Raw genomic sequence first — 13,526 nt, 5'->3', positions numbered from 1 at the left:
TTTTGACACACTGCTGGTCGCAGTCATATGACTTACATTTCCTGGTACAGTCGGCAGCAGCGGCTCCGCTTCAGCTCAAACGCCGCTGACTGAGCGTCGCTGTCGGGCACTTTCCACCTTCTCTCTTCGTTAACTGACACTCCACAAAACCACCAGGCAACCATGTCCCGATATGCTGCATTTGTTTTCTTCCTTGCCTCCGGGATCGGTATGTATCATTATATTACATTTATCTCAAATGAACTGCAAAAAGTGATTTTAAAAAAAAAAGAAGAAATAGGAAAGATGGCAGTCCGTTTCTGCGAACTGACGTGATTAAACTTGCGGGACTCTGCGGGCCTGGTGCCGCTGGGCTCCGGCTAAATGCTGCTAACAGCGGGTTGGGAGGATTTAAAAAAAACAAAACAAACATCTCTCTTGTATTCAGTTTTGTATGCATAACTGTGACCTGTTGTGTGTTAATTTTACTTTACAAGCCTTAAAAAAAATAACCATCAGCTGTTCGTTAGAGGAGGAGCCCGGTCGTGATGTTGTGCTAATGTAGCTTAGCTTGTTAGCCTGCTAATTGTTACCTACGTCAACAAGATAAAAACTGGCTCAGTGAGGCAGACGGCTGCTGCTGTTGTTGTTGTGTCCGTCTATCTACTGTTTTATCTTTCCATACCACCACAGGGCAACCGAAATATGCATTAAAAACAGTTGTCAGTTTAGCTTGAATGTTAAAACTGTTGCTGTTATTTCGTGTTGTGTTGGTCGGAGAGCTAACTTAGCTTAGCTGTTAGCCCGGCGGTTGAATAACATGTTTTAGAGGCTTTAACTTCGAGCTAATGATAAAACATTGGGCCGGTTGAGTCATGTCTCGCAGTTAAATAATGTCAGCCACATAAACCGAGGTGAAGAAGAGTAAAATAAAAAATAATCAAATAAAATATAAACCCGTTGCGACATCACTTGTGAGAACTGGCTGAAACAGTTAGCATTAGCATCATTTATCTTTTCTATAAACTACATTTATGTAATGATCTATTATTATTATACAATGCTTTTGTCTATTTGTGATGTTATTGATGTGCCGCTCTGCATCAATTAATACCGTGTTGGTTCTGTATATTATACTTGCTCAATTAAAAAAATAAAAAATAAATAGTTAGCATTAGCAAGTTAGCATTGTCAGCCTTTGAGGTTTACAGTAAGTTGGCACGTGACAGCAGAACGAGGAAAAAAATACCTTCCAGTTATGTTTTGTGATATACACATAAAAATAACAGAGAAAGAACAACGGATTATTATCGAAACAGCCCTCAATATCTAAATAGATAAATAGAAATACTTTATTGTCTAATGCAAAGGCAGAAAATGTGTCTTTGGCTTGTATAAAAACGCATACATATATAAAAAAAAAAGAAAAGAAAACATTTCATAACATCAGCAGTAATCCATTAAATACTTAACGAAAGAAGTTTACATAATAAATCAATCAGTCACAATAGCAGCCACTGAAAAAGTATCGGGCATTATGCGGTAGTGGTTTGATAGTTGAATGTAGCAGGCTGGCTTCCTCCAATCAATCACTTGTTAAATTGATGTTTTAAATAAGAAATTAACTTCATCCCCCTGTTGATATTAGCTAAGGTTGTATGCAGTTATTTCGCTGCACTGCTGATAAATGGTGCTGTTATATTGTTTTTTGGCAAGAATGAGAAAAAAAAACTTGCCTGCTGCAAATGCATTTGATATTGATTAGAAAAGGTTCCACCCTACAATACTGTTGCATACACATTGAGGCTTATGCACAGATGATGACATATGAAGACACTTCTGTACACATAACAACCTGAATTTTTATAATAATGTTTACACAGTTATCAACAGCCGGGTTCCTTGTTGTCTATGTATCCCAGACTTAAAACCAGGACACTCATGAGCACGGAAACACGCTCGCTCAATATTACACATCATGTGCTGTGACCCATCAGGCACTGAATCACTGGAATTTCAGTAATCCTGCCACAGCAAATGTTGTTATCATGTATGAACATTTACTTTATGTGTGTATGTGATTCCTTTCATGGTTGATTTTTTTTAGTGCCTTTAATATTAAGTATAACAAATGTGTAGGGTTGCAGCCAGTTTTACAAGCCTAGAAATGTAACGTGACAATAGTGAAACGATATCTTAAGATCTTGTTTTGTCTGATCAAAAGTCCAAAATCCAAAGATATACACTGAGTGTTACATGTGATAAGAAGGATAAACAGCAAATTTGAAAAGCTGTTGTCTCAGTATGTGTTGAATGTTTTGCTTTAACGACCTTGGGGAAAACAATCAGTGAACTATATTTGTCAATTACTTTTTCATTAATCAACTGGGGAGCAACTGTTTGAGCTGCAATGTTGAAACAAAACACAAAACTCCAAACACAACACAACTGTATATGTCCAACAAATGTTTTGTTATCAGAGTGGTTTGCTCTTTTGTCTCATTATTCATGTGCAAAATCCCAGAACATTCATGACTCGGGATGAATATCTCTTTAAAATCTGCTTTGCCAAGAAAGCCATCACATGGAAATGGCTGCGGCCAAACCCTCCAACAAAGGACGACTAGGTGGCAGTTGTCAACAAAATAAACTGTAGGGAGAAACCAGCCTTTAACTTAAGATGCTGGGAAAATATGACTATATATGCAGGCTATAACTTAGCTATTAAAACACCTATTAAACTATATGTCAATTTAAAAAAAGTTGCAATGCAGCAGAATCTGTGATTTATGACACCTGAGAGAAAGACTCACCTTACATGTCTCTGCCTGAAATACAGTTTTTATAGCCAGGTCACAAACATCTGCGTGAGTTTCAGTTCATGTCATGTGCTTTATATATGTTTGTGTTACCTCTGGTTTATGACAGTTGGTGAGTTGGCAACAAACCGTATAGTTTATCTTAATGGACTTTGGCCTCTCTTCTCTGACATTGTATAGTGTTTTATAATCCACTTCAGTCATCCTGGGGGCTTGCATTACTTTTATATACAGGAAGGGCTCATAAATGCACTCTCACGACAGGTATACTCGTGTCTAATCGGCCTGTAAGTGTTAGTTGTCTGTCATATTGGTGTATATGAGCTGTCTAGTTTCCACTTATTCAGTCCTAAATGGACTCTTCTCTGTTATATGCAGTGGTTTTATTTCAGCTATACTGTAGAGGGGAAAAGTAATGTGTAAATAATAATAATAAACTTTATTTTTTTCTCTTCAGTCTTCCAGCCGTCACGTGGCGTTGAGGTGAATGTCACAGACTCGCAGGACAAGTTATGCCTCTATGCCAATCTGATGGTCAACTTCTCAGTCACATATGAAACGGAAAGCAAGGAGGTGAGTGTCTGGTGTTGGTCACAGTGATCCCGTGATGTTCAACCGTGACTGAACTATGTTTACATAAGCTTACGCTGTACCCTTCTGAGATGAAAGCTTAGCCAAGCAGCTTTGCTCTTGTCAGGCCACTGACACAGGTGTGACTGTCAGATGAGTCTTGTGGAAGCAAACATCATCATGGAAAAAAGTCATGACGAAGCAAATTCTTTCCTGCTACTCAGCACTTATCTACTTAAGTGTGTTTTCCTGGTGCATATCCTGCAATTGTTATATCCTGTGTTATCCTGAGGGTATTTTTAGACTCTCTGAGTAGTTGTTGGTATTATTATTGTTAATTCCTTCAGATGATGAGCAAAAGTCTGCTTTTAATTTAATTTAACATTAAACTTATACAAGGTTACACTCTGCTCTCATTTCAGAATAAAACCGTCAAGATTGAACTTCCCAGTGAAGTCAAAGATGAGAGTAAATGCGAGGCCGCTAGCTCACTGCTGAAGCTCAGCTTCGGAGAGGGACACTCCTTCAGCATCAGCTTCACCATGAGTGAAGATAAGTACCAGGCCGACCTCATCACCTTCATCTACAATCTCAACGACTCATCTCAGTTCCCTGATGCTCTCTCAAATGGTAATTTCCACCTGTCACAATTCCAACCCTCCAAAAAAATTAAGTAAACATGTGGATGAAAGGCTTTTTTTTTTTTTTTACTGATGCTGTTATGTGTTTGAATTTCTTTTAGAAACCCAAACTGTGACCGTGAAACCTCAGATCGCAAACGTTGGCGTTAATACCTGCTACTCATGCAAGAGTGAAGAGGCGCTCCGGGCCGATCCTGTTAACATGACGCTGTGGAACGTGCTCGTACAGGCTTTTGTCAGTAACGGCAGCAAGAGTGAAGAGAGTAAGTGGATCTGCAGCGACACATCTCTCACCCCGGCCGTTAATATTTCCACGTTTTTGTTTCTAATGTTTCCAGTGATGATGACGACGATCCCTTCTGTCTGTTCTCAGTCACCTCTTGCAAAGCAGATGTGCCCACAACCCCTGTTCCCCCCACCACTCCCCCCACCACTACCACCACAACCACCGCAGCTCCTGTCACAAACGCCACCACCACTGCCCCTCCTCCTCCCCCCACCACCCCCACCCCGACCCCCACCCTCCCCACACCCACCACCGGGAACTACAGCATCAAGACCGGCAACGACAGCGCCTGCCTGTTGGCCAACTTCGGCCTGCGGATTGGTTTCAAGCAAGGAGAGGTACGGTCATCAACACAAAAATAATAACGCCCTAATGTAGTGCCCTATAAAATCTGTTTTATTTTTTCCCCAAATTCTTTTTTTTCCGTTTTAATTTTTGGAAATTCTGTTTTTTACCTTTTATTCTTATTTTACTTATAAAAAGAGTGTGTTTTTAATGTTAATGACTAAAATGTGCACAAATTAAATAGAAATTACTAAATTAATTTATCGAGGTAACAAACTTACAACACTTTTCCTCCATACCTTAAGAACAAATACTGCATATAGGTTTCGCTTTTACCGCGCACTGCTGTCATGCATGCGGCGCGCGCTTCTGTGTGTGAATGCCAATAAGAAACAGCGCTATGCAGAGATGAATGAACGGAACGATGTTGCGTTGCCGTAAAAAAAATGTGTGGGAAACACTGTGTACAGTACAGATGTTAGCCCATAGACCACCGCTTGATTCGATTCCCCTTCTCTTCCTTCTGGTGTAGAAATATCAGGAGATGAACCTCGATGCCAACGCAGCCAACGCAACTGGAACCTGTGGGCTCAACAGCAGCGAGCTGCAGCTGACGTCCGACACCATGACCATCGTGTTAACCTTCACCAATGTAAGTCGAATAAAGATTTGACAGAACAACGTGGAGTTCTGGCATGTGATGATATTTAAGATTTTAGTTTTAAAGGAATAATCTGACATTTTTCCAGGTTTTGTTTGAATCAATCAAATTAGATATAACAGAAAAGAAAGAGCTTTACTAGTGCTGATAGGTGAACTGATGCTACGACCGAAGTGAAGTGAAGAAGCTGCTGGTTTTACTGTACAGATGTGAATGTGATGTTTTATTTTTTTTTACACAAAATGGGATAATGGATTGGGATATATACATGGCAGTATAACCAGTTTACAATATTTTTGATATGCAGTTTATTGATTAGATCAGTGATTCACAATCTTTTTAGTTTTCCCCGCTTATATCTTCTCGTTTTTCATATTTGCCATGCAGAACAATCTTTCCTACTTGGTTTAAAATCGCTAAATTAAAAGGATAAGAAGTTAACACAGCAGAGTTACACACATTATATAACCTCACAGAGTTAGAAGGAAGCAACAAAACGGTCTGTGTACTCCGTACTCAAAAGAGAAGGGAAATGTTTGTATCCTGGATGTCTGGTTGCTGAGATAGCTGCCAGGGATTTTCATGTGTTCAAGATGAATCACTTCTGCTTCTAAACTTGATTTTATTTTTATTTTTTACCCTCTAACAGGACACATCGAAATTCCGCCTGCATGCTCTCAACGTGACTGCAAAGACGAGTTCTGGTAATTAGAAGAATCAAATCTACACACAGAGACCAGGCCACGCTATTAGAAAAAAAAGGCTGATGTTGTATTTTTTCTTCATGTCTGTGCGTTTTGTTTGAAGGCGTGGAGTTCACCGAGGCGAACACCAACCTGAGTCTGTGGGAGGCGTCTGTCGGCAGCTCCTACATGTGCAACAAGGAGCAGAACTACACCATCACCGGCCAGCTCACCCTCTTCACCTTCAACCTACACGTGCAGCCCTTCGGCGTCGCAAAGGGTGTTTTCAGCACAGGTACGTTACGTTCTTCTCTCATGTCTATTTAAACAGAACCTGCAGGGACCTGAACAAACTGTTACATAATTAAGAGAGTGGACAAGACTGACTGAGCAAGTTGTTTTTTGTTTTCTTTGAAGCTACAAAATACATCTTATTTATTATGATTATTAAGACAATAGTCTTTTTATTCATACCTTATCCTTTTTATGTGTTCAGATAACTCTAAGTAACGCTCAAGTTATATTTTATGAAAATAACATAGAATTGAAATGAGAACATGTCAGTGGAGTGTACAATATGATTACATATTTCCAAAGAAAATATAAACCAGTAAAAGTATTACCCTTACTTTTTCCCCAAATCATTTTGTTAGGATTTTATGCTTTTTTTTAAAAAGTTTTGAATTGAAATTAAGATTGTTTAAGATTGAAATTCTAATTTTAGTGCCAATAGCTGTCAGTCACATTTTGTTTTAATCAAAGTCCATCTCAAGAGCGTTTGTAGTAATGACACTAAAGTTGCACATGTGAAGCAAAGCAGATGTTAAATTGAAAAACAAGTGACATCTGGTTTGTGTGTTTTCTGCCTGTGGCACTTTGAACTCAACTTCCTGAAAAGGAAGTCTGTTTTCCTGATCAGTTCAGAAACATCCACGTTACTTCCTACAGAATCTCTTCAGTGCTGTGTGACAGCTTTTAAGTGGAGGGGGTTAAATGTTGTATTTTGGTGCAGTTGGGGAAACCAAGCTGATTTTTTTTAAAAGAAGATATCAGATATTGTGACCTGCTCCACTCTTGTCTCTCAGGTTGTGTTGTGAATCAGAAAATCACTGTTGCACCTGTTGACTGACTCTCTCTTTATCTGCAGCCCATGAATGTTCATTGGATGACACCAGCATCTTAATCCCAATCATTGTTGGCGCTGCTCTGGCTGGCTTGATTCTCATTGTAGTGGTCGCTTACGTGATTGGTCGAAGAAAGACTTATGTTGGATACCAGACCCTTTAAATCAATCCTGAATTTTTCACGGGGCTCCCAAGCCTGGTCCTTGGGGTTTTAAAATCTGTTGAAACTAAAACCTAAAATGATGCATCTGATGGGAAAACTCAGAAGAAATAGATTTTACAATCTGCTGATATTGAAGTTATTGGTCATTATGAGACATTAAATGCACTCAGAACAGATTTAATTTGCAATTTTCCTTTTAATGCAAACAATAAGGACAGAAAACATACAAAAAACGATATAAAGAGGGAGGGTTGGGTAATTATAATTCTCAAGGACCAAACTTGTCCACCCCTAATGTTTGTGTTCCTTTTTTTGTTTTTGTTTTCTTGATTTGTTGTCTTGTCTTTCTTTTTAGTTGTTTAGTTTTTTTTTGGTGAGCAAGTGCAAGATCCACACAGCCCCTTTTCTTTTAAGTAACACAATCACATAAAAAAGAAAGGTTCAGCATGCAACACATCTTGATCTTGGAGTTGTACAGGTACTGTAAGACTTCAACAACATTCACAAAAGTCCCTGGATAGTAAACACATTTTTACCAAAAGATGTGTTTTTTGTTTTGGTGAGATCCTGCACTTGCTGTGCAGACATTCCCTTTTTTTTGTTTGCATTTGTCATCATTTAATTCTTGTGCACATTTTAGTTTTTGCCACCTCTTTATGGTTTGACTTCTCATTCTCATATTTATTGACCTTGACACCTGTAAGACTGACCATTAATCACGGGATTTAAACAGCCTTTCCTGCACAAAAGATCAAAGGAAGATGGCCGGGCAGCTTTCTTTTCTTTGCTCTAAGAGATTCATAACCATGGATGAAGGTCTTATCCATTTAGAGGGTTGTCAAAGGAGATACATACGCTTTAACCCATGTTTGCCCCTGTAGAGCAGGAGCAACGCTGGTTGATTGTTGTCCTGATTTTTGTGGCTCCAATCATTTGAAGAATGTGAAATCAAAGTCTGGTTTGTCTGAACATTAATAGGCCTTTTTCATGGGCGACATTTGAAGCAGTAAAAAGCTCTTGTTGGAACTAATGACGTTAACGACGGCTGCGTAAAGACCCTGGAGCCGACAGAGCTGCATGGGATGAAGCCATTGTTGATGTCATTAATTCCACCTGCGCTTTTCCTGCTACGACATGTCAAAATGTCTGCTGTGGAAAAGGTCTCTTACATTTGCACATGTTCGGGCCAGAAAATGAATCTGACAAGAAAGGTCAACTTTTTTTTTTTTTTCACCCACAATCTATTTTGGCATTAGGTTTAGAAAAGGGATAGTACTATTGTGTAGATGTTCACTTTCAGCAAAAGCGTTACTGAAACGAGGATATTTACATATAAATGCACTAAGACGCTCTTTATATTTTTGCGTTAATGTTTGAGACTGTTGTCACATTGTTTCACCTGTGTATAGGCCCGGGCTTGGCCTGAGCGCTGAGAGCTGTGGCTGGATCAGGGGAGACGTTAAAGACCCTGAAAATCTCTGACTGCGCAAGAAACAATCAGAGCAGAAAAGGAGAGCAGAAACGTGGGCAAACGGCTCGACAACTACCATCATGTTCAGTAAATAGAGACATGAGAGTGGTTTAAATTTTTTTACACAAGATTAGCTCTAAAAGTATGAACCTAGTCCTGTACAGTTTGGGCCGATCTGCCTGCATATGAATCAAATATAACAAAATCCAGATAAGTGCAAAATCCAGATTAGTGCACCAAAACTGTCAGTATGATGACAACGATGGGTTTAAACTTTTCAGGGCCTTTAACTCTTAGAACCAGTGCAGTGTTTCAGTGACGTCGTGTCAGGGACAAAGGAAAAGCCCCAGCATGTGTATTTTTTGTAAAGATGGAAAGCCAATGTGACACATGGTCGTAGCTGTGTATTGTTGCTTAATTCTAGCTGCGCGCTGTTTGTTTGTTCCAACTCTTAACTCAGGACTGGAGCAGGCAGTAAACATCGCTGAAGACAAAAAAAAAAAAGACTAGAAATATGTGCATTTTTATGTCTCTTTATAAAATCCGCTTGCCCAGGACATTGTACGTATGTGTGGATATTAGCTCTAAATCAAACCTGAGCTTTGAGTTTTGCTTGTGATTGCTGCTGTGTCGTGTATTTCAGCTTTGTATAAACTCAGTTGCCTTAATTATGAGGATGGTTTTGCAGCATCAATCTAAATGTGTATGGTTATGTGTATATATATATATATATATTATATATATCTGGCTCTCAATAAATAATCTAACCGGTTCGTTATTACGACAACCGTGCCTTTCTCAAAGATAACATCCTGTTTTGTGCGCATTAACTCATTAATACTGTGGAGATACAGTTGTTACCTGCTTCTATTCGGCTCATTATTCTCTTCCCTGTTTCCAGTTAAAAAACTTTGCACACAAATGATCAGCAAAGGGAATTTATGCTGCAAGACCATCTAATCAAATACCAGTTTAATGTGTGTTATGTGGAAACCAATGACTGCTGACTTCATCTCCATTTTCTCACTGTTGGCTTGAACAAATTGGATTTCAAATTGTGTGTCAGACTGAAGTGGAGCTTTTTTAGTATTTTAAGATTCATGGAAATAAAAAATGCATTGCTGTCCTGGACACTCGAGTAAATGTTTATTCATTTGTCAAATTGGATCGGTGCTGCTGTTCATGCAGTAAATTCTCGGTCCTCTTTCCCTGCAGTCCACACACTAACCCTTCATTCTTCTCATGTCTTGTGTTCAGCCTGTGAAATGTTCACCTCTCTGCTCTCTTCACTTCTCGTCTAGCCGAGGATTGCCAGGCCGTCGGGGAGAGCTTCCTTGTTCCCATAGCTGTCGGAGTTTCCCTCCTCATACTCATTGTTATCGTTCTGCTGGCCTATTTCATCGGGAGAAAGAGAAACATGGCCACCGGCTACGAGTCCTTCTAGTTTTTTTTTTTTTTTTTGCCTCATTCACATCTTTATGCCACACAAAGGAATAGTCAGTGATTCGCTTCCTGTTTGCCACGCTGCCTTAAACTAATTGTGAAGATGTTACCAACATGTGTTACACTCATGTTTCCACCGGAGCGTTCAGCGCTGTCGACTGCCTGACTCTGTTCGCAAGTGAACAGTTGGACATTTTTGGGAAATGCACTTATTTATTTCATCCAAACTAAAAAAGCAGCATAGAAATTAAATGTTAACAAAACGGCTTAAAGTGGGCGAAATCTGATCTTATTGAGGATAATTTCAGGGTGTTTGCAGTTTTACATGTACTCTAGTTACGTTGCCAGTGTGCAGAGATGAGCTTCATACTCAATGGGCTCTAACAAAATAGAAAGACACATAAGCTGCTACTGTTCGCTATAAAAGTATTAATTTGCTACAGGAACGTAGTGACAGTCTGGACATGTGAGGACTGTCAGATCTCAGTGTTTAAATTACCTGTGCTCTTTATTGACAACATCGTTATGTCCTTTTCAGTGTTTGTACAGATTAAACAAACAAGATGCAACACGTTAGCAGGTTTTTTTTATATATATACTGTATATATACAGTATATAACCTATATACCTTTGGACAGATGCACGCCAGCTATTTCTGTCCATCACCAGTCTTTATGCTCAGATAAGCTGTACTGGCCGATGGCTGTGGCTTCATTCGCCGCAAAAAATAATAGTATTGTGTATTTCCCAAAATGTCACTCTGTTCCTTTATCCATATCCTATAGAGAATAATAATAATAAGTCATGTCCACCTCTGTAATTTCCTTGTTGTGCCTTTGAACTATTTCAATAACCCTCTCCTCTAATCAACACTTATCTTTACACTGATTCCACTTTGTGTAGGTTTTGATGTGTCTCGCTGCTTCTCCGGCCTCTAACCCTCTGTGTGCTTCTCTGAGTGGTGTTTTTCTGCCGACTGAACCACTAACCTGCTGTCTCTGTCTCTGTGTCCTTTCTCTGTCTGTCTGTCTGTCCCTCTGTCTGTCTGTCAGCTGAGGAATGCTTCCTGGACTCTGATTTGAGCTTTTTGGTGCCCATTGCAGTGGGCGTGGCGCTCAGCTTCCTAATCATCCTTGTGCTTATCTCTTACCTGATTGGCCGGAGGAAGAGTCGCACTGGCTACCAGTCCGTATAATCCGACCCCTTCCCTCCCTCCCTCCCTCCCTCCCTCCCTCCCCCGGCTGCTTCTTTTCCTTCTTCTTCCCTCTCGCACCTTTTCTGACCCTTGCAGCTCTTAAACGCGACCTTCCCCCCCAAAACCACACTTCCCTGCCGGCGGTCAGTGCATCCAAAGCATCCCCCTCCCAAAAAAAAAAAATTGTGCTTTTTTCTGTTTCCCCCCTTGAGGCAGCGTCTCCCTAAAGAAAATAGAAGAAAAAAAACCTCCAGCTTATTTCTCGTACCCAGTTTAAAACTTCTCCCACTGGTTTCCTTTGTTTTTGCTTTGATGCCAATGACTGAATCAATTACCAAGACATTTATGATCGATATTGCATTGTTTGATTATAGATTGCATGTTTTAAAAGAATTAAATTTATTGGCTGTAAGTAGCCGTCCACCTCCTCCCCCTCTGAGCCCTCCCCCTTCCAGAGAGAGAGGCTTTTCCCTCTCGCTTCCTGTGCTGTAATATAGTATATGTGTAAATTACTCTCTTGTATAGAATGAATGACATTGATTTTTGATGACGTGAATGTATGAGCAAGCTAATAGATCCTCTGTTTGTCACATCCCATACGCCACTACTGTTTTCACGTTTCTTTAACCATCACGTAACATTAATTAGCAGCTAAATGAACCTGTTGCACATCGTCACTTAAATTGTAGCTTGATGAAAGGGACACTAAACTTATCAAGACACTTTGGGACCAGCTTGTTTTGTTTTTTGATGAGATTTTTAAGGTTATGTCTTTATGTTTATGTCACTCATGTTAGAGGATTTAAGACTTTTCTCTTCTCAAATTGCACACTACTCCTCAAAGATTTACATGTGAGTATTTGGTTAATTGATAATAGTGTTGTTCCTTTATATCATACTCTTGTCATTTTAAAAAAGCTTTAACATGTTGCATATTTTGAGTAGTGAGTCCCGGAGCTGGTTTTCACCAGAAATCAAGTTTGAAAACAGCTAAGACTTTGGTTTGAGTAAGATCCCCTCACTAACCCTCCACGTGATGGTACACAAACATTAACAGCATGAGCAGTTCAAGTCCGAGGACCACGAGTAAAAAAGTCACAGCGTTTCATTTACACGACCCTCAGTTCTCTACGTTCCATCACCCACCACCCCGACAGTTTCGTGCCTTTCTGTTGTGCACCTCTGACTTGCTTTGCTTGAAGCTTGTCTCCATCTGATGAAGAATGTGACATGATGAGCTTGTTCAAACACAAGCGGGGAACAAATTAAATAAAGTTTCGTTCTTGTTTTGTATCACTGTCATTCTTTTTAACGTGTCGAGAGCGTCTTGTGACTTGAACTGAACTCAAAGGTCAACAGAGGTTGTAATCTTAACGCGTGACCTGCTGCGGCGGTTCAAACTGTCCCTTCGACTTTGGTCAACGACATGCTTTTTATAACCTGTAATGGTGCACACAGTGGCACGACTGTCTCTGCAGCTATGACTGGCATGTGGGCAGATATGCAAGTTGACCCAGAGGTCACAGCGGTCACTGTAAACTGACTGAGCTACTTAACTTACACTAGACAGACAAGTCGTTTGTGTCTTGTGTATGTTTTTACAGATGACATTAACCACAAAACCAGAGGACCTGCAGTTAAAAAAAACAAACTAAGGAGGGTCCACCACTCTGAATATACTGAAACAGATTAAGATATTGACGGACATGATGTTCAGCTCAGGTATCCATGGTATTGAGGGGTTGAACTCTAATGATCCCGTTAATTTTCATCCTGCAGCATCATCATTAAATGCTTTTTATTTTATGACCAAATACCTGCAACATTTCTAACATCCCTTTTGTCTTTAGCTGCAGTTATTACCACATCTGGTAGCTTTGCTGTGGAATTCAGTTGCACCGAATAAGGCCATATTTCATGTGATGTGTGCATTACCAAAGATACTTTACCCTTAAGATTAATAAGCATTAATCCAAACACATTTATTGAGAGGTATGGTGCTTTCTAGCAAACAACTAATTTCCATGGATGAAAGTCTATTTATCTATGTTTTGCTGAGAATAGGAATTATTTGTAAACTCTAAAATGTCATCATTTAATAGTTAAAATTCAGTGTAAATAATTATTTGTATGATAGTCGCTATCCAAATGTATCTACCTGTAAAAAATATATATAAATTTGAAATGAATGGTGAAAATATGTTAA

The 13,526-nt window shown here is 39.5% G+C and overlaps 1 protein-coding gene across 4 annotated transcripts; it reads left to right on the top strand.

The window, feature by feature from the left end:
- Positions 1-77: 77 nt before the first annotated feature.
- lamp2 (lysosomal-associated membrane protein 2) lies at positions 78-12,613 on the top strand. Of its 4 annotated transcripts, XR_015036882.1 has the most exons (10): positions 78-208; positions 3,256-3,371; positions 3,791-3,998; positions 4,111-4,272; positions 4,383-4,633; positions 5,113-5,232; positions 5,891-5,945; positions 6,049-6,219; positions 9,984-12,261; positions 12,292-12,613. XR_015036882.1 is itself a non-coding variant. In XM_085789385.1 (9 exons), the coding sequence occupies exons 1-9, from the start codon at positions 163-165 to the stop codon at positions 10,124-10,126; spliced, it is 1,272 nt and encodes a 423-aa protein (XP_085645511.1). In that variant the 5' UTR covers positions 78-162; the 3' UTR covers positions 10,127-12,613. The 4 variants fall into 4 exon arrangements, 3 of the variants coding, with proteins under 3 accessions (XP_085645511.1, XP_085645512.1, XP_085645513.1); XM_085789385.1 differs by having other exon boundaries at positions 9,984-12,613; XM_085789386.1 differs by lacking the exon at positions 12,292-12,613 and having other exon boundaries at positions 11,178-11,372.
- Positions 12,614-13,526: the final 913 nt, after the last annotated feature.

Source organism: Trachurus japonicus, chromosome 10 (assembly GCF_045865225.1).
Source record: "Trachurus japonicus isolate A0001 chromosome 10, Traja_1.0".
NCBI lineage: Eukaryota > Metazoa > Chordata > Actinopteri > Carangiformes > Carangidae > Trachurus > Trachurus japonicus.
Note: the sequence above shows the minus strand (reverse complement) of the source record. Positions and strands in the feature narration are given on the sequence as shown.

Coding starts and splice junctions, on each gene's coding strand:
- lamp2 (XM_085789385.1), top strand. CDS start 163: ATGTCCCGATATGCTGCATTTGTTTTCTTCCTTGCCTCCGGGATCG. Junction 3,999..4,110: donor CCCTGATGCTCTCTCAAATG/GTAATTTCCACC, acceptor AATTTCTTTTAG/AAACCCAAACTGTGACCGTG. Junction 4,273..4,382: donor CGGCAGCAAGAGTGAAGAGA/GTAAGTGGATCT, acceptor GTCTGTTCTCAG/TCACCTCTTGCAAAGCAGAT.